At 46.1% G+C, this 20629-nt stretch overlaps 1 protein-coding gene across 1 annotated transcript in view; it reads left to right on the forward strand.

Moving 5' to 3' along the window:
- The window catches only part of USP31 (ubiquitin specific peptidase 31), a 162359-nt gene that overhangs the window by 89811 nt on the left and 51919 nt on the right, over positions 1-20629 (forward strand). Inside the window, exon 16 of the mRNA XM_047712824.1 lies at positions 10080-10166. Coding sequence (XP_047568780.1) covers positions 10080-10166 — 87 coding nt within the window. The remainder of the gene's footprint in view (positions 1-10079; positions 10167-20629) is intronic.

Genomic DNA, 20629 nt, shown 5'->3' on the forward strand with positions numbered 1-20629 from the left:
AAGTGGTTAGAGAGGAAAAGTAGGACTTTGGCCTGCCTCCAGGACAGGCCTAAAGGTTTAGATTTGGGACAGAAGCCCTTCTGTACAAAGTGTGATTTCGCCTTTGTCTTAAGAACCCGTGATGGCATTCAGAGGGCTGGCTCTTGGCCAAACTCATCATGGCCACCACATCTGAGAGTACTCAAACTTATTTTTTTTCTATTGGCAAACTTTTGATTATAGTTTGGCTTCCCATGTGGCTTTCTTTACAGTAAAGACTGTGCCGGCCATTGGGCTTAAGCGAACAGTTGTATTTCTCATTGTAAATGATGACTTTGAAATTACCTTACCTACCAGCCTCTGTTTCCGATAAGTCCGCCTCACAGAAATGGGTCCACTGCCAGAGTCTGGACAACATTTCAGCCTCATAAACTGAGAAGTGGGCTGTGACCCCCAAAACAAATGCCACCCTAAAGTGTTTCTGGAAATTAAGGAGGCCACCTTCCTTAGAAACTCTCCTGATGTGTCAATTTCTTCTTTGGACCTTCTACATGACAAATATTTGAGAAGGTTTTTTTGGGTGGACAACAACCACCAAGTCTTGTAAGATGTAGAAGGCCCCACCATTCACCAACACCTGTTTAACCATGAGACCAGTGCCAGGACTAATAATCATAAGCAGAATTCAAACCCTCCTGCTGTGGGTCTGAAAGACACATGGCTCTCAGGCAAAGGCTGCACTTTCCTGCCTCCCTTGCAGCTGGCTGAGCGTGGCCGTGGATCTAAGTTCTAGCCAGTGGGCTGTGGAGATAAACCACAGGTGCATCTTGAGTTATGCTCTTACAGAAAAAGGGGCACATCTTCCCCACTTTCTCTTCCCTTTTCTGCTGTCTGGGATATGGATGTGATGATTAGAGGAGTCCTCTTGGTCTGTAAGATAGAAGCCATGCAATGCAGGAGGCAGAGCAATGAGCTGGAAGTATCCTCGTATCTGGATGATTATGCAGACATCATATCAAACACTGACTGCCTAGCTAGACTTTTTTTTTTTCTTAAGATTTTATTTGTTTATTTGACAGAAAGACACACTGAGAGAGGGAACACAAGCAGGGGGAGTGGGAGAGGGAGAGACAGACTCCCCACTGAGCAGGGAGCCCAATGTGAGGCTCGATCCCAGGACCCTGGGATCATGACCTGAGCCGAAGGCAGATGCTTAACGACTGAACCACCCAGGCACCCCTATCTAGGCTTTTTAATGACAGAGAAATTAATTCCTAACTTTTAGAGCCACTATTATTTTGGGTCCCTCTCTTATAAACTGCTACACTGATATCCTAATGAATTCAGGCCTTTTCTTCCTTATGTATGTGGTGAGAGAGGATCAGCAGAAGAATGCAGGCTCTTGACGAATGTCTAAGAGGGTACAGTGTGGGCAAAGGAGCTGTGAGCTGAGGGTTAAGAAACGGTGGCCAAAGGCTGGTCAAGGAAATGGATAGCTCTGGCCCCAGTCCAAGGTCTTAACTGGGGAAGAGAGAGAGAGAGTGATCAGGAAACACCAGAGAACACTGTGGGGTGTTTGCTGTATTCCAGGCAATGTGTCAGCCCTTTACATATTACCCAATCCATGGGCCAATAAGTCCCAGGAATGTGAGAACTTTATAGTGGTTGGCCACTCTCTCCCCAGGGCCTAGAACAGTGCCTGGCTCATAGTAGGCCCTCAATAAATATTTGAGGAATGAATGGATAAATTATCCGACAGTAATTCAATCAATGAGATCAGTAGTACTAGCCTGATTTTAGCCAATGAAGAAAGCAAGATTCAGAAACATTATGTAATTTGCCCAAGGTTGCACAGGTGGTAAGCCATTGGAGCAGGATTCGAAACCGGGTGGGTCTGTTGCAAAGCTTTGGCTCTTTTCTCTGCTTGGATATCATCTCTTTTGGGAGGACAGAATTTTATGCTTATATGGTCAGAGAAGCAGTATTTCTACATGGATCAGTGTTATCCAAACAACTAGTCTTAAATTCTGCTTTGAAGTAGCATAGAATCCGTTCAGGATATCTGTGTCTTTACAAGCAACAGGGAGGCTGAAACCATTGTGTGAGTCCAGGGTGCAGGGGGGGTCCACTGGGGGTAGAGGAAAAGAAAAATCTGAAAGGAGTCCAGGTTAGCATGAAACTTTTTCTGTGCCTAGCTCCAAGACGGTTGTCCTGTGTGGAAAAACCCCATCAGACACATTACTGTGACTATGAATTTGTTTCGCACATGTGCGATAACCAGAGGGCCTGTTGGTGACGAAGATTAACCAAAATAGTGTCCTCGAGTACAAAAGTTGTAATTCACCAGAGAGCTGAGAGCACAGACCCAGTTGCAAATGATTTGTTTTGTCTCCGAAGAGGGGAGATTTACAGAATTTGAGCATTTTTTAAATGGGGAGAGTTCATTTGAAAATCTAGGGCTTGAGCAGCATCTGTCTTCTTTAAATGGGGCCCAGGTCACCACTCACTGGGGTCCCCCTGGATAGCAGCCCTTGTTGATATCCCCAGTCTGGCTCTTGGTTTCATCTGCATTTGTAACTCTCCGTTTTAGAGAGCAGAGCAGTGGGACTTCCAGAGGCCAGAAATGGGCATGGGTCTTCCCCAGGTCCTCACAGCCAAGAGTAGATCACAAGTACGGACTTGGATGGGCAACCTGGAGCCCCGGGTCGACGGGGTCCTTACGCTGTTGGGGAGAGCAAAGCAGCACTTGTGGCACCATGTCCTGAGCCAGAGGCCACACAAGGCCATAGGAGTGACACCTTCCTGAGGAGTGGAGAGTGGCTCCCTCCCCTTCCAGAGCTGCAGAATGTCTCATCATCTTGCTAGGCGTGGGGAGGTGGGCCACTGGTATGTAGGGCTCTAAAGCAGGTGAATGGATGAATGTGTGCGTGGGGTTTGTGTGTGGAGCACTTTCCCCAGGTGGTCTCCGGGTGAGTGGTGTGCATGCCAAGGGAGAGGGGCTTTGTATCTCCTGGCATCTGAGGGAGTGTGCACATCGTGTCTGTGTGACCGTGACAGATGAGGAGCCTGTGCCGTGAACAGAGGGCGTGAAGTGTGTGTGCAGCATCTGAATGAATGTGCTTAATTTTTATCATCACACAGCTCTTTTATCAGCATATTATTTTTCTAATTGATAGCTGTTCTCCCTCCTCCAGGATAATTCATTCGGATTTCACATTGAGAACAGAACTAAGAGCCATCCATCCTCATTTTGCAGGGTGTTTGGGACTGATCTTTTGATTCTGGTTTGCCTGTCTGGTTAGTTGGTTAGCAGCCTAGTTGAATGGTTGTACTTTAACCTGAGTGAGTTTCCTGTGTTTTTTTCTGAGCTACATTTTTAGCTTGTTCAATGGAGTCATCAAACCCCAGTTCTCTCTGCAGCTCATTGCCACAGAATTCTTTTTCTTTCTTTTTTCCTTTTTTTTTTTTTTAATTTTAATGAGTTTAAATCATCTCAGAATATATTAGATTATCCTCTCCCTTATGTTGGATATTCATAGGGATGGAAATCATCTTTTCTTCTCTTAATTGAACAGGGGCTGACTGCTGGGAGGTTTGGTATGCTGCCCAAAAATGTCCCTGAACATCCACAGAAGCTGGGCTTCTGTCAGCTCTGTAAACAGCAAGGCCAGGCCAGGGCGGAGGTGCTTCAGCATTTAGAGCTGGAACCTCGGCGTGTGAATAAAACCTGTTCAAGATACCCATTTGAAGCCCTCCTGAATCCACGATGGCCGAGTCCTCCCTTAATTGGCAACCATCTGCCTCATACATTAATTCACAGGGACATCAGTCCAGCATTTAGGCAGCTTCCTGTTTTGCAAATGATTTGTGATTCATTATGAACAAAAGATTGCCCTTCAGATGACCTGTCAGGTAAGGGGCTGGGGTCCATAGGAATCTGTCTTCCGAGTTCTGAGGGGTAGAAGAGATCCAAAGGACCATGGTAGTGCAGGGGTGATGCAGGGCAGGCTTGCTGCTAGCTTATACAGTGCCTTTGTGTGGATTTGCAAGATGTCCCCCTCTGGGCTGACACAGCGCCATGGCCAGCCACACTGTCAAGGGGAGGGTTCCTTCTTAGGGAGAAAATGTGCCTCTTTCCCCTGGCACATTCAGCCCTGTGCCAGAGAGTGTACTTTAGTAAGGAGAGTGTGGACTGCATTTCAGGGCCCACTTGACCCCTTGGCCAGGTGCTTTAGTGCAGAGCCCTGAAGCAGTTGCCACTCATTCTCTTGTGGCAACTGGGCGAGCCTCTCCTGGTGCCAGTTCTTCCCACCTCAACAGTATTAAAAACAAGACAACAGACCCCAAATGATGAGTCGCTTATGCTAAGTTCCACCTCACCAAACCAAGGCTTACCTTAGTTACAGTTTTGGCTCTCCCAGAAATGGAATCTTAAACCCTGAGTCAGGTAATCTGTCTGATAAACCCCTTTCATCCCCTAAAAGAAATCAACCAACCCTCCCCTTTTTTGCTTCCTTTTTCCTATTCCTTCTGCCTATAGAATCTCTTGCCTTAGGTAGCTCTAGAGAGCTCCTTTCTATCTGCTAGACTGGATGTTGTCCACTTCATGAGTTGTGGAATATAGCAAGTAAGATCCTTAAAATACACTCAGTTGAATTATTTTTTAACAAAAGAAAGAACAATCTATCCCTTTTGCCTTCTCTTTCTCATGTCTTTTTCATATCTCAACCATTCTGTTACAATGCTGGTATTATTGGTCCCATTTTAGAGATGAGAAAACGGAGGATCAGAGAGATTTTCCAAGGCGATGAAGCTTGCAAGCAATTGGATCGGGCTGATGAGAACCCAGGCCCATCCACTCTAAAGCCCATGGCTTTTCAACTACATTTCCTTGTAAAAAAAAAATTAATGGATGGATTTGGATCTTCTGTGATGGGGATACTGCAGTGTTGGGTCTCTTCGCCTCAGTCTTGTGATAATGCCTTAATGTTACTCTAGCTACCGACTCTTTGCCAGGCTCTGTGATTAATGTTGGGTTTAAGAGGTATATGAGCAAAAGGAGCTTCCTGTCAGAGTGATTGCTAAGTCCTGTGGCCCATCTACCTTGTGTCCATTTCTGTGTCTCTATGAGAGGTACCTAGGAGAGGAGAAGGAGTTCTGGATTGGAGATCAAGGGTCTGGGAGCCTTGCCTCAGGTTGGCTGATGATTTGCTCTGCGATGCTGTGGACAACTCACTCCGCAAGGTGACCAACTCATTCAGTTTGTTTTGCTGGGGACTTTCCTGGTTTTAGTACTGAAAGTCCTATCCTGGGAATCTCCCACACCTCTCCACAAACTACCACATTTGGTCACCCTATACTCACCCTAAAATTCCTGTCAGGCTCCTTCAGGAGATTGCAAAGCACTTTTCAGAAGAGGAACATTTTCTTTTGTTTTTTTGTTATATAAATCATGCATGTTGATGGCTGGAAATTGAGATAACAAAAATAAGTATTATGCTAAAATGGTTAATAAACATAAGAAAAGATGCTCAATTTCACTCTTAAAGAAATGCAAATCAAAACAAGAAAGATATCACTTTCACCTCTCAGATTGGAAAAAAAATGAAAACATTGAAAACACATACTTTAAGCTGGAGAGACTGTGGAGGATGCGTGCCCTTCCATTTTCCATGGTGGGAATGCAAATTGGTACAATTTTTAGGTCCATTTAGCACATCTATTAGCATTGAAGGTGTACATCCTTTGTCCTAGCAAATCCATTTTTAAATTTGGGCCTACAAAAGTACTTGCATGAGTCTATCAGGATGTATACAAAATACTGTTCAGTACAGACTTTTTATTGTTGTAAGAGAAAATTGGAACTAATGCAGGATTCCACCAATTGGGGTGAACAATAGAAAAATTGAACATGATAGAATTTTAGACATCCTCTTCCTGTGATTCCTATAGACAGGGGTTCTCAAATGTCAGTGTGCATCAGAATTTTCTGGAGGGCATGTTTAAACAGATTGCTGAGATCCATTCCCAGAGTTGTTGTTTTAGTAGTCTGGGGTGGAGTCCAAGAATTTGCATTTAAAATAAGCTCCCAAGTGATGCTACTTGTCCCAGGACCAGGCTCTGAGAACCACTGATACAGAGAGAAAAGAGAAAAACTTTTTCAAGTGTGACCTTGTCCAGATCTGGGAGGAGCACAGTCAGAGACAGAAGGCCTGGGAAGGGAACCAGGAGGGAGATGGGATGTACCCTCTGATTTCCCTTCCACTGGCCCAAAACCTTCACTTGATCACTCAGAGCATAAGCCAGGTAAAATCCTGGGCAAACAGGAAGCAGGAATGCCTGGGATTCCTACAAAGCAAGTCTCAGCTATGGGGAGAGGGAAAGGAGCAGCTTGAGGGTTGGCCTTGCTAGCAAAGGTACAGGGTGGGGAGGAGGAGAGAGGGCCATCTGGGTGACTTCTGCCAGCTGTGTTTGTTGGTGTCTCTGCTCCTCCCTGGGAAGCTGGCATTCTGGTTTCAAGGACAACATCAGATGCTTGGGGAATAGAGAAGCAGGTGTTCTCTGGAACCAAAGCTTGCAAATGAATTAACAGGTACTGATAGCTGCCAGGCAGAGGTGTGTTATGTGTGGATATTGCTTTGTCTTCTTCTCTCTTGAATTCCAGGCTGAAACCAGCCACCTACCCCCTTAGCTAGAGGGCTGCTCTTGAACTCTCTCCATGTGCATACTGTGACTTAATTTGGGACTTTTCCTTAGGTATACAGTTTTACTGTCTTCCCTAGCTAGGGCAATGTTTGTGGCATGATGAAGAGTATGAGAAAGGAGTATGGAAACACCCTTTTCTTGCCTCCCTTTTGGAAAGTCCTACAATCCACATCATGACCACCTTTGCTACAATTTTTCTCAATGTCCCAGGAAAGGTCAATGGAAGGAGGGAAAAGGAAAATAAATCATTGTTACTGCACTGCTCCTCACCCACCCATCTGGGCTCTGGTCCATTGTTGATCTCTGTTCTTTCCATGTTCTATCTTTTGTTTCCACCAGACTTGTCCAGGTCCTCTAAATTGCTATACCTTCAGGGGCGCCTTGGGCAGTTCAGTCGGTTAAGCATCCGACTCTTGATTTCAACTCAGGTCGTGATCTCAGGGTGCTAAAATTGAGCCTCATGTCAGGCTCTGTGCTAAGCATGGAGTCTGCTTTGTCATGGCCGGCACGACAAATCAATCAGGAACGTGAGGGTAAGAGGATGGTGAAAAGAAATTAAGAGACAAAGAGATGGGGGCAGGAGGAGCACCAAGGAGGATGTCCAATAGTGCCAATTTTATTCAAGGCTGTGAGGCATTATATAGCTAACAGAAACAATCATAAGAAAGTATCTATTTTTAGCTGATTACTAAAGAGTTTGCAACATGCACAGAAAATCCTTCAAGCTTTCCCATTATCTATTTCCCAAGCACCAATAGCAGACCCTCTAGCACCAGATGTACTGACTTCAAGGCCACTCAAGACATTGTTTATGTAAGCACAGCACAGTCTTACAATGGTGTAGTCTATAGCCCGTGCAAGGACAGCAAGGACCACCCAAGAATTCATGATCCTGACCAAATCGTCTCTATCTGACTAGCAAACGTGTGGGAAGTCACGTGGGCGAGCGCACAACACATAGCACAGACACTTTCTCAGTGCTACTTGACTTTATCCACCTAAACCTTTTGTTCGGCTATTCAGCCTTTAAAGGAGGCACAAGTCAGGGCCTGGTTTGGTTCTCATCTCAAGCCTTACGGTGGCCTCCCACACTGCTTAGGATTCTCTCTCTCTCCCTCTTAAAAAAAAAAAAAAAGATTTAAAAATAATAAAATGCTCTTCCTGCACATTCTACTGCACATTCTGTGCATCACATAGAAAGGGCATTCTGGAGCCTACTCACTATTCATGGTCTTATTCTTGAACCACTTTGATCCATTCATCATACACTTCATTCTGGACTTGACTTTTCTGGCCATTGACTTTGTTACACATTCTCCCACTTATCTCTGTTCCTCATCCTTCAGATTCATACCAACTTGGCTCTTCTCAAAAAACTCTTTTAGTTCTCCACCCACGCTTCACTGTCCTACGTTACCGTGGGTAACTCTTACTCTTAGTTCTCCCTGCTAGCTTTTCTCTCACCCTTCCAGTTCCAGCGCCCTGCCCGCAGACAGAGTAGCCCCCAAAGAAAAAGACTGGGAATTTCCTCTAGGGGAATCCCTGCCTTCAACTAGAGAAGAGAAATATGAACTTGAAAGCAGATGTTGAAGGCCAGAGCTGTAAGACTCCAGCCTAACGTGGAGTCAGGTGTACAGCTCATGGGAAGTCTTTGAGCCGTGAAAGGATAGGAAAGGACCTGTCAGTGAATGGGACTCTGTGATAAGCGGCCTTAGTAGCATATCTGCTGTCCATGGTGCTGAACCCCACCAACCCGTTGCCTCTAGGAGACGAAAAGGATTGAACATTCCACAGGAAGGACATTAAAACCGACTGTCCTGGAAACGAAGCCCCACTAGGAAGATGCATCCCACTCCATTAACGTCTAGTTAAACTGTAGTTATTTCAGGTCGTCTGGTTGGGCTTCAGGTCCACTGTCCAAGGAGAGCAGAAATAACATTGAACAGCTGGCCAGGCATTGTGCCTGACACCTTGGCTACACCATTTATCTTAATCTTTAAAATAGCTGGCAGGGGTAGGAAGGATAATTTTCATTTTACTGATAAGGAAATGGAGGCACAGAAAAGGTGCTCACACCTCGGCCAAGCTCCTTCAGCTATTAACTGGTAGAATCAGGGGGTGCCTGGGTGGTTCAGTGGGTTAAAGCTTCTGCCTTCGGCTCAGGTCGTGATCCCAGGGTCCTGGGATCGAGCCCCGAATCGGGCTCTCTGCTCAGCCGGGGGGTCTGCTTCCCTTCCTCTCTATCTGCCTGCCTCTCTGCCTACCTGTGATCTCTGTCTGTCAAATAAATAAATAAAATCTTAAAAAAAACCTGGTAAAGTCAGGGTTCAGACACAGAGGGGCCCATTCCCAAGCTGGAACTGCTGACATTAGACCCATGTGGCCTAAGCCTGGTGCTGACGGCTCTTTGTTAGGCAGCTACTTAAGAGCCGCTGACATTTGGGCAGGTCACCAGATCATACGTTTTCTCCCTGGGACATTTCAAATTTCAAATCTTTGAGACTCTGAAACCATTTCAAAAGCCCTCACTGTCCTCAAAAAACACACACCACACCCACACAAATGAACAAGCTTCATTTACTTTCTCACTTATGGGAAAGGGATGTGAATATAAGCAAGACATTCAAATTAAAATTGACTGTTTTATTTTAAATGACCTTTGATTTCCAACTCACTATCTCCCTCCTGTCCCTGCTCGGGCCCCTTCCATCCCTCGCTGTGCTCTGTGAGTCATGAGGCCTGAGGCTCAGCAGCTGTAATTGGTTTGTAACTTCCTGGAATGTCAAAGCCAAGATGGAAATTTTACGTATCACTCCACCAATTCCGTCCTGGGTTTAATAATAAGTTGGCAGAAGGGAAGGCAGATTTACAGCGGGAGAGAAATGTAATCAAATTTGGAGGTGAAATGCAATAAGTACAAATGCTAGTTTTCATTTGGAAGCTCCTTAGATAAATGTGATCTCACCCGGCTTGCCAGCCAAATCTGTTGTTTCTTCTCCTGGAGCGGTGGAGAGCCCTGGTGTAGTAATACTCATCAGTGGAAGAGTTTGTGTCCATGATTGTCCTACCCTAGCCCTAGCAGAGTGACCCTGGAGGGCCAGGAAAACAATAGTGAAAGAGGCATGAAGAGTCCGTTAGGGAGACACGGCTTAACTGGAGCTTCAGACAAACTGAATACTGGAAGGGAAAGTTACAGCTGAGTCCTTGCTAGGAACCGCATTAAGTGCTTTGCATGCATTGTCTGTTCAAGTTTCATGGCAACCATATAAGGAAGTGATGTTATTCCTCCCATTTGATAGAGAAACAAAGTGAGTTTTAGGGGTGACATTCTCAGCGAGAGCAGAATGAGATTCTGTTTGAGTCTGAAGCTTATATTATTAACCCCTCTCTTCCAGGAATTTTAACAGCTAATGTCTCTCGAATACTCACACGCCAGTCACTCTTGAGGTGCTTCGTGAGAACTTCCACAGCATCTCTGTGTGGTAAGTACTCTTCCCATTATTATCTCTGCACACCAGGCAACTTACCATTCTCAAGATTGATCTGGTAAAAGTCAGTGGGTGTCACATGAATAGACGTTTGCCTCATCAGCTGTTAGGGAAATGCAAGTTAAAATCACAGTGAGATGCCCCTATATGTCTACGAGGATGGTGACAATTCTTTTCCCCCATATGCTTCTTTTTTTTTTCTTTTCCTTTTTCAAGTTTTTATTTAAATTCCAGTTTGTTAGCGTAAGCGTGATATTCATTTCAGGTGTAGAGTTTAGTGATTCATCACTTACGTACAACACCCAGTGCTCATCTCAAGAGCTTCCTTAATCCCCATCACCTATGGGATGATTACAGCTTTTTAAAAATAGTGGTAACACAAGTGCTGGTGAGGATGGGGAGGACCTGGATCACTCATTCATTGCTGGTAGGGATATAAAGTGATTTACATCCACTCTCAAAAAGAGTATGGCAGTTTCTGTGGAAGTTAAATGTGTGCTTATCATACAGCCCAGCAATCACAGTCTTGGGCGTTTGTCCCGGAGCAGTGAAGACCTACGTTCACATAAAACCCCGTGCATGAGTGTTCATTGCCGCCTTATTCATAACGGCCAATAACTGGAAACAATCCACATGTCCTTCAACAGGTGAATAGTTAAACTGTGGAACATCCGTACTATGAATTACTAGTCAGCAATAAAAGGGACAGGCTACTGTTACATGTAACAGATTGGATGGGTCTCCAGGGGATTAGGCTGAGTGAGGAAAAAAAGCCAATCCCAGGGGATCACATCCCATATGATTTCATTTATATAATATTCTTGAAATGACAGAATTGTAGAAATGGAGATTAATGGCTGCCATGCTTTGGAGAGAAGGGGAGGGAGCAGCTGGCAGTCACTCTTAAAGGACAGCACGAGGGATTCCTGTGGTCATGGGTCTTGGCAGTGGTGTTGTTGACAGAGATCTACACATAGGATAAAACTTCATCAAACTAAACACACACACACACACACACACACACAAATGGACTGTATCATGTCAACTTCCTGGCTGTGATATTGTATCATATTTGTGCAAGGTTACCATTGGAGAAAATTGGGATAAAAGATCTGTGACCTCTTTTTTCTTAAAAACAAATGTACATCTACAGTAGCTTAAAATAAAACCTTTTTTTTTTTAATGTCAGTGAGAGAAGTGATTGGAGAGAGCACAGAGGAGAGAGCTAAAGGCACTTGCCCAAGTTCACACACAAGGTAACTGGACTCCAGAGCCTTGGGCTCCTATCTTCTGCTCTGGGCTGCCTCCCCATCTGATAGGAAACTCTTTATCCTTTACTTCTGGGAGATTCCCCCATCTCTTCATCTGACTTTAGTGATGTGATCAGTAAAGGGGCCTGGAGCCCAAGATCACAAGGCCCGTGCTGTTACTCACACTCGGTGTTCACACTCTACTGGCTCACTCCCCACACCCCCAGTCTCTTGCCCTCGGCCTTGCTGGAACTGGGCCAAGCTTCTTTTCTGGACCCGCCTGGCCTAGAGTCCAAACTAAGCGAGAGCAGAAGAAGCAAGCCTAATCCTATCAGGTGAAGTGCTGTGTCCTTCCCGGGCAGGCTGGACTTCAGGATCTGAGGACGTGCTCCCGTCTGATCAGAAGGCTTGGGCCTAAGTCCTGAGTGCTCCCCTCGCTCCCTCCAGGCTTTTAGTCTGCTTTCCCACCCACGTTCCTGCTATAGGTATTACAGACTCCCAGCTCCTCCATAAAGGGCATTACAAACTGGTGGTCTATGGATATGTGTTCTCTGGCTCACACAACTATTATAAAATGGAGTTCCTTTGACAACATTGAAAAATAAAGATCTCTCATTTCACAATCTAGACTTTCAGATTGTCTGGACAAACCTGGAGGATCTTATGTGGCAAAAGCCGAGTCGTGCTGACCCCTGTAGAGGGCATGTGGTGTTCAGCTCAGCAACTTCAGACTCCAAGGTCGCCTGCCTGGTCTCTGTGGGCACTGGGTTGGGACCACTGCTCTGTGAGCCTGGGTCTGCCCTCCCACTCCGAGTTGGGGTTGTCCTCTTTCTCTGAGCTGGATCACAGATGCTGTGGGGAGCTTCCTTCCACACTCTGCTGGCTGCCCTGAGGTGAACCACCAAAGCTCAGGGATTAAGGGGCCCACAGGGAAGAGAAAATGAGTAAGAGACGTGATTGTCTTAGAAGCAAAGTGCTTAAGTGCATGACCAGTGACTTGGCTGGGACCTCATTTTTTAGTATGTTGGGCTCACTTGGTTTCTGGGAAGTTGAAAAGATATCAGAGACCCATCTGGCTGGCAGTAAATTGAGAGAGTTTACTGTTTTCAGGTATCTAGTTACTTGCTCCAAGCTTATCTCTAAGGGGATGATTTTGCCCAAGACTTGTAGGCTGTGGGAAACACCTTCTCTTAGGGAAGAATAAATAGTCTTTTCCAATTTTTGGTTCCCTCCTGTACAGCATTATAAGCAGCCACATTGTGTAGCTGGGCAGGAGGCAGAGCAGGGAAGGGTGCCTCCGGGAGACAAGGACAGAAATTTGCTGCCCTGCCTCGGGCAGATCCCCATCCTGAACTCTTTATAACTTAAGGTTTTTAATGCTACTTAGAATATTTGGAGGATATGGGCTTTTTACTAACCACTGAGGTGCTTGGGTCCCCCCTGCCTTGTGTCCCAGGGGATGCCAACATTAAATCAGTCCCTCATAGCAGCGGAACCCACGTTTCTTTTAGCAGAGTCTGTATCCAGATTCTGCCCTAGGTGACTGGGCCCAAGAATCTGCATTTTGCTAAGCTACACTCTAGTCAGGAAATACTTACTCAAATGGAAGATTGATATTTAACTGATACAGATTCTAAATTCTAGAGGAAATATTAAAATATATATAGGGAATGGAAGTTGAGTTTTTCACTATGTGGTTTTGTTTTGCAGATGAGTTTTGGCAGGGTGGAGAGCTGCAGAATTTAAGGCTGGGTTTAAAGGCTTTAAGGATTGGAAATATTATGATGTACCCTGGATCTGCCACTATTAATTCAGAATAAAAGCAATACTAAGGCACAAAACACAAAGTATATGTGTTGAAATAGCTTCCTTTTAGATGTGCTAATTAGCAGAGGTTTAATTGTTGAAATGGAAAGTTTTATTTTGGGGCTGCCACTGCTTAGCTGGTGTCCCATGACAAAGTTTGTTCTGCCTTGTGAATCATCTGGCTCTGGTAACATTCATTCATTCATTCATTCATTCATTCATTCATACATTCATTCATACATTCATGCAATGAGTATTTATTGAGCTTGGCATAGCCGTTAACCAAAAGGCAAACATCTTTGCCTCTACAGAGCTACATTCTAATGCTGGGGAGACAATCAAGAAACACAGTCAATATATAAAATATATGGCATGTTAACATTGGTAAGTGCTCTGGAGGAAAATAAGGTGGGAAAGAGAGATGGAAGTTCCAGAGGATGGAGGAGAGGTGATCATGGAAGGCTTCCCAGAGGCGGAGTTTCTCAAAGGTGAGCAAGTGAGCCCTGGAGGAGGCTAGTCCAGGCAGAGGGCACCAAACTTCACCTAACCCTGGAGCAGCCAAGATGCAGGGCCCTCAGGTGCAAAGCCCCAAGTGACACCACCTCCCCAATCCAGAGGGAAGCCAGGCCAGATTGTTGCTGTCCTCTCACTGTAGCAGCAGAGTCTGACCCACTTCTCACCACTGGTGGCCACAGGGGCTGTCATCCAACCTCTGCTGATAGTTGCCACCCTCTCCTTGTGGGTCTGATCTGCTTAGTGAACCCCAGTTAAGCACCAGTTCCATGCCTGGACCTGTACCAGGTACCTGAAGGTCAGAGACTGGTCAGCAAGCCCAACACAGAAAGTCAGAATCTCAGTGTGAGGCACTGAGCAGGGGCTGGGGTGGGGGGTGGGTTGGGGGCTGCCTGCCCCTTTGACTTTCTTTCATCCCATGTCCCGCTCACTCATACTATAGGCTGCTTTCTAGGTCTCAGAGTTACCAAGTCTGGACTCACTGTGGGGCTTTTGCTGTATCTCTCCCTTGCATTCTCTTTCCCCAGGACTTCCAGGGGTGACCCTGCATGCTGTCACTTTGTGTCTCATCCTTTATTTCCTTCCTACTATCTGAAAGTGTGGGTACTGGTGTCCCTTCTCCCTCACTCTCTCCACAAGAGCTGGGACCCAGTTTCTCCCATTCACCCCTCCATTCCCGAGGCCTGACAAATAAGAGGATCTCAGGGAATGTCGACCAATGAATAACTTGATGCGTACTTGATGCGTACTTGAGCAACCTACACGTCTGACTGGCTCTCCTCCTACCCACACCCCTCTGCCTGATGTTCAGGCTGCTGTGGTGCATTCTTGGATGCTCCCACTGGTCTTGAGAACTGTTGTCATCCATCCTGCAAGACTCAGGGCCATGTAATGATTAAGAACATGAATTAGGGACAGGCTTGTTTGATGTCCGGCTCTGCCCCCTTTCAAATGGTGTGCCTGGGCAGCCTGGTTAACCTCTCCGAGCCTCAGTTTCCTCACCTGAGTAGAAGTTACTTTGAGTAAATAGTGGCCTTTGTTATTCTGCCCAAACGATGGTTACTGGATTCCTGTGTCTGGAAGGGTGGCTTGTACCACTTTCTTCCCGAGATGAGAGTCTTGGCCCAAGCTGGAGGCCCCCAGAGACCCCTACAGAGAGATGGACACATCTAAAAGTCCAGCCTCAGTGATTGTGCCTCTCGGGACCAAGAGTTAATGATCCAGGGACAGTTAATGAGCTTCCTTCTCTGCTCTCTCCCATCGCAGGTGGCATGGCAGCCTTCCAGCCCAGTGGCTGCTCCCTGCTCCTGCCCCCTCCACCTCCAATTTCTTTGCAGTGTCCTAAAAAGCTAACCAAGCTGAAATCAGTTACACCAAGGTTCTGAAACTCCTGTACCTTTATTCAGTGTTCTCAAGGCCCCAACCTCATCATCGCCTCCCCATCCTTACCATCTGCTGGAGCAGTTGAAGAACCCAGAGTTAACCACTGTGATGGTCTCTTTGCTGCCGCCCATCTGGCCCTGCCTGGGTGGGGAGGACGGAATGAGGCTGCCCTGGAGGGCTTGCTGGGGCTGTGAATTCCTGCGAGATCCCTTCTTGTCCCTGGACATTCTTCCCGGTGCTTTCCCGGGTAGCCCCACACATTAGAGTCCCAGTTATCTTATCATCTAATAAATGCCACCAGGGACTACCCCTGGACAGGTGACAGCACAATGTGGCTAGGAGCAAAGACTTAGGAGTAGGGCTGGATGGATTGACTCTTGGCCCCACCATTTGATAACTGTGATCTTGGCCCAAAATGTTTGTGTTTATATCACAGATAGCTTCGTGGGGGCCAGGCATTGCTCATAAACCCTCAAGCTAATAATAACAGGAGCTAATATTCATTGAGAGCCAGGCAATACTTGGTGAATTCCCTTAATCTCCAGAAGATATGTAGGTTCATAGATAATTTTGGGGGGTGTTCATGGCTGTGCTTCAGCTGGGACTGGACCAGAAGGCTGTGAATCCCAGGCAGTATTTGCATGGGTGAGTTACATCAGGGCAAGAGAACTGTGATGAGGACATTGTAAGAGTTCATTTCCACGCTCAGAGAAGACAGGATGGGATGTCCTCAGCCTAGCTTAGCCCAGACCACACCACATCCCCTTGGCCCTTGTCAGATTTCAGCAGCAGCCGTGGTGCGCACTTCTCATGCATGTAGACAGTGTCCCACCTTCTTTCTGCTTCTCTCTCTCACTGAGAGCTGGCTCAGCCCTTGGACAGACCAGGGAGATAATGCCCCCAGGGATAGACCTCAACTAGTGGGATATGGGATGAGGGATAAATGTCTCTGCCTCTTGTCCTTCAGAGAGACAATTCCCTAGAGCATCTATGGTAGAACTGAGTCCTACTTATCCACAATAGTTATTGGGTGAACAGCACACACAATTTATTGATTTTTCTTCTTTCCCCTGTTACTCTGTCTACTTCTCCTCTCCTACTTCTTGGGATCACCTCCCAGATCAACTCTTGGCACCCAAATCCTTGCTTCTGGCTCTGCTCTGAGGGATCCCTCTAACTAAGACTGTCACACAGTTCTGGAAGGTCCAGGGGACAGCCCTCCGGTCTCTGTGGTGCTTTCACTGCTGATTCCTGGAGCACTAGCAGAGCAGACGTGGCTGACGCACAGGAACTGTGGGGCTCAGAGGCTCGGGTTCAAGCACATGTGCGACGTCTTCCAAGGCTCCCAGCAAAACTCGGGGTGGCGTCATGTTGACTCCTTATCATTCCCTGAAATGTACTCTTCCCTTCTTTTATTGATAGGACTCTGTAGGTTATTCAGTGGAAACTGCATTTCACCTCCTCCCTTGCAGCTAGACATGGCCACGTTCTTGCCATCATTTCCTTAAAAGGAAATTGGTTGGCCTCTACTTCCTCTCTTCTCCCCTCTCTGGGGCTGGAATGTTGGTGGTGGCACATGAGCTTTGACTTAGATGAGAACGAGCTAGAAGGAACCTGGGATCCTGAGTGACACTGTAGAGCAGAGTCACCTTCTTGTCCAGGGCCACTATGCACCCCTGGGGTGTCACATGGGGGAGAAATAAACTTCTGTTTTGCCTGAGCTACTATGTATTTAAGTCTCCATATTCCAGCAACTTCTCCTGTGCCCTAATGAAGGGGTCTGAGCAAGCAAGTTACAAGTCTACATGCTGGCATGACCTCATTTGTGCCCCAAGGCCAGTGAGGCCTGGGGCGTTCTGGTTGTGTAACACTCCTGTGTGGTGTGCTGAGCACTATGAACTCTTGGAGTCAAGTGAGACCCAGGCTCGTCTCTGACTTGTCACAGACCTGGGGCTTCTTTCTCAGCTTGTATCCCCCTTCCTGTAATGTTGTCCGCCTCCATGTTCTTTCTCCCAAATGCCCTCTTCCCAGGCTTGGCTGTGTTTTGGGGTTGGGCTGTTTTGTATAGAGAAAGCTTTAAAGGGAATACTCAGTCAGCTTTGGGGAACTGGGCCCCGTAGTAAATAGGCAGCATGTTCTGGAACAGACATGCCTTGGCTTGTGTCTTCTCATCTTTGTGTCCAGGTGGGGGCAGTATTCTATCTTTCAGTCATCCTGTATCTCCTTATCTATGGAACAGGTGATGGTGACTTGTGGTATTAGTTTTCTATTGCTGTGTAACTAATTACCATGACCTTAGCAGCTTAAACAACAGCCATTTATCACCTCCCAGTTCCAGGGATCAGGACTCAGGGTAGGCTCAGCCGGCTTCTCAGTTTCAAGTTCCCTAAGGCTGAACCCAGATGTCAGCTGGGGTAGGCTGTCATCTTGAGGGCCCGGTAGAAAAAACCACTTTCACGGTTGTTCAGAGTGTTGGCAGAATTCAATTCCTGGTTGGTTATAGCACTGAAGTCCCAGCTTTCTGGCTGGTGATTGGCCACCCTCTTGTTCTTACACATGGCCCCCTTTATGTCCAAAGCCAAACATGGGATGTTAAATCATTCTCATCCTTCAGAAATCTCTTTGAATTACCCTTCTGCTATCAACTTGGGAAAACTCTCAATCTTCAAAGGGCTCCCATGATTTTATTGGGCTCACCAGATAGCCTCCTTTTCAATGAACTCAAAGTCAGCTGATAAGTAGCAGGAAACCTTGGGACTGTCTTAGAATTCTGCCCACCACATCTGCTGTTCCTTGGTTTTAGAATGTTTGGCCTTTGGCCTTCCTCAGGGGGGAAAGAAAGGTGATTTCTCAATGCTGGATTTAGGGGAAGAGCCCTACTATGTCAAGGTGTCCAAGGGTTCTTGGAGGGTGAGAGTAAGAGCCAGAAGCATGATTAATCGTGGATGAAAGACAGACATTTTATCTGCTCATCAACCATATTTATCAAGACCCTCTAGCACTAGGTGCTCTGGACCTGGCAGTCAGCAAATTACGGGCAGTCCGTGCCCTCGTGAAGCTGATGGCCTAGTGCTGTAGCAGATCTTGAAGATGATGAGGGCTCCGCAAGGAGAACTATAGGTGTCCATGGGAGGAAAACTGAGGCTAGAATGTCAGCTAAGGGTGAAGAGAGCAGGGATTGACACATGGTTGAGGTAAACTTTTTCAATTTCTGTGAGGAATAGTAAGACCACCATCTTTTTGGTGATGTTAGAACTCAAACACTAAAGAGTACTGAGTTCTCTAAGAATCCTGAGATCTCCTTGAGTCCCATGGATTACCAAGAAACTCTATGACTTATTAGCTTAGCCTGTGGGTCACCAATCTGAATAGAAATGACTGCCAGGGCGGGAACTTGACATAAATCAGTGAAGCAGCCTGAGTATGAACTAAAGAACAGGGCAACCGTGAAGGCAAATGGGCACTGGCCTGTGACCTCATTGTCGGGGGCGGGGGGAAGGTGGTGGGTAACAGGGGCAGTGTTGTCTCTGTACACTGGGGCATGGACCCCTGTCTAAGGTGGGAGGGGGCGGTCCAGCTGCTTGTACCATCAGGGACAGATCATCTGGTCTTCTTTTTTTAAAAATTCAAATGATTTTATGAAATATCTCAAAATATTTTAAAATTTAAGTAAGTTAAAATTTAATTTTTTGGAAAATGTAAGGATCTTTAGAGAGGTGACACGTGTGTGGGTGTTCGTGGCCCGGGGCCAGCCTGCAGGCTTCTGTTGGTGACTTTCAGCAGAGTTGCCCTCACTGAGTTTAATTTAGATGCTCTGACATGAGCTTTAACTGAGAACAGTTCTGAGGAGGGAGGTGGCCTTTGCATCTCAGAGCTCCCAGCCTGAAGTTCTGCATGAGAAATGCCTTTGAGATTTCAACTGAGGAAACCTTATGCATCCTCCTAGAGATTCCTTTTTCTTTCTCCCCTTCCATCATGACCCTGAGAACAATCATGTTGCCCTTCCTGCCATCCATATTAGATGCCCACCATTCAATTCTACTTATCCCTCCCCCAGAATCTAGTATTTTGTTTTCTCTTCCTCCTCAAAGTTTCAACTCAGGCATCTGTATAGGCTTCTGTTCCATTTCTTGGTATTCACTCTCTGTTTCTGGGCAGGGGAGGTAAGTATTTTTTTTAGGCCTGTATCTGCAGTGCCTGGTACGGTAGGCACTCAGTAAATACTTGAGTGTTGGAACAATGACTTGAGTGTTGGACCAATGATAGGTGGGCCATTATTTCAGGTTGATATCAGAAATGGGTATGTGTAAAAAGAACTCTGAAATTTGCATTACTACTATTATTGAAAACTCAGCTCTCAATGTCACTTAATTAATTACGGTGACCGACTGTCCTCATTTTCCCAAGACTGAGAGAATTCCCAAGACACAGTACTTTTAATCCAGGAAAACTGGGATGAGTTGGTCTCTTGCTCTCAGCTAAAGACCCAAAGGAGAACAAGAGTCTCTTGAAACTCAAAAAAAATGGAAAAAGCCCATTTCTCCTGCTAATCTGAGATGTTTCCTTTTGTCTGCTGATGGGAGGTTTTGAAGCTCGCGTGTTTTCTTCCCTCTTCGCTTTGACCTCTGAGGAGCTCTGGGGTAACTTCTCTGACATTAGTCAGTAGCATCTGTCAGTCCAGTTAGTGTGAAGTAATTGTCTCCTTGCCTCTGCTTTGGTTTTTATTGTCTTTTTTTTCTCTTTAAAAGTTTTAACATATGGTGCAAACTGCATCCAGAATTATATTAAATTATTCTTACCCAGGGGTGCCTGGGTGTCTCAGTCAGTTAAGTGACTGAATCTTGGTTTTGGTTCTGGTCAATACCTCAGGGTGTTGAGATTGAGCCCTGGGTTGGGCTCCACGCACAGTGTGGGGTCTTCTTGGGATTCTCTCTCTCCCTCTGCCCTTCTGGGATCTCTTGCTCTCTCTCTCTCAAAATAAATAGATAAATTTTTTTTTAAGATTTTATTTATTTATTTGACAGACAGAGATTACAAGTAGGCAGAGAGGAAGGCAGAGAGAGAGGAGGAAGCAGGCTCCCTGCTGAGCAGAGAGCCCGATGTGGGACTCGATCCCAGAACCCTGGGATCATGACCCGAGCTGAAGGCAGAGGCTTTAACCCGCTGAGCCACCCAGGCGCCCCTAAATAAATTTTTTAAAAAATTATTTGTACCCAGCAAACATGGAGGAATGCTTATGTCTTTTTGCTTCTCTTCAAGTGGCTACTGTTCTAATCTATGTGTTTATTTATTATTTCAGGAGTTGTTAAACTATGGCATATGGGCCAAATCCAGGACTGCTGCCTCTTTTTGTAACTAAACTTCTGTTGGAATATTAATTTACGCATTGTCTGCGGCTGGTTTAATGTTACAATGGCAGAGCTGAGTAGTTGTGACAGAGATAACGTGGCCCACAAAGCCTAAAATACTTCCCATCTGTAAAGTTTGCCAATCCCTGCATTGTAT

Source organism: Lutra lutra, chromosome 18 (assembly GCF_902655055.1).
Source record: "Lutra lutra chromosome 18, mLutLut1.2, whole genome shotgun sequence".
Lineage (NCBI taxonomy): Eukaryota > Metazoa > Chordata > Mammalia > Carnivora > Mustelidae > Lutra > Lutra lutra.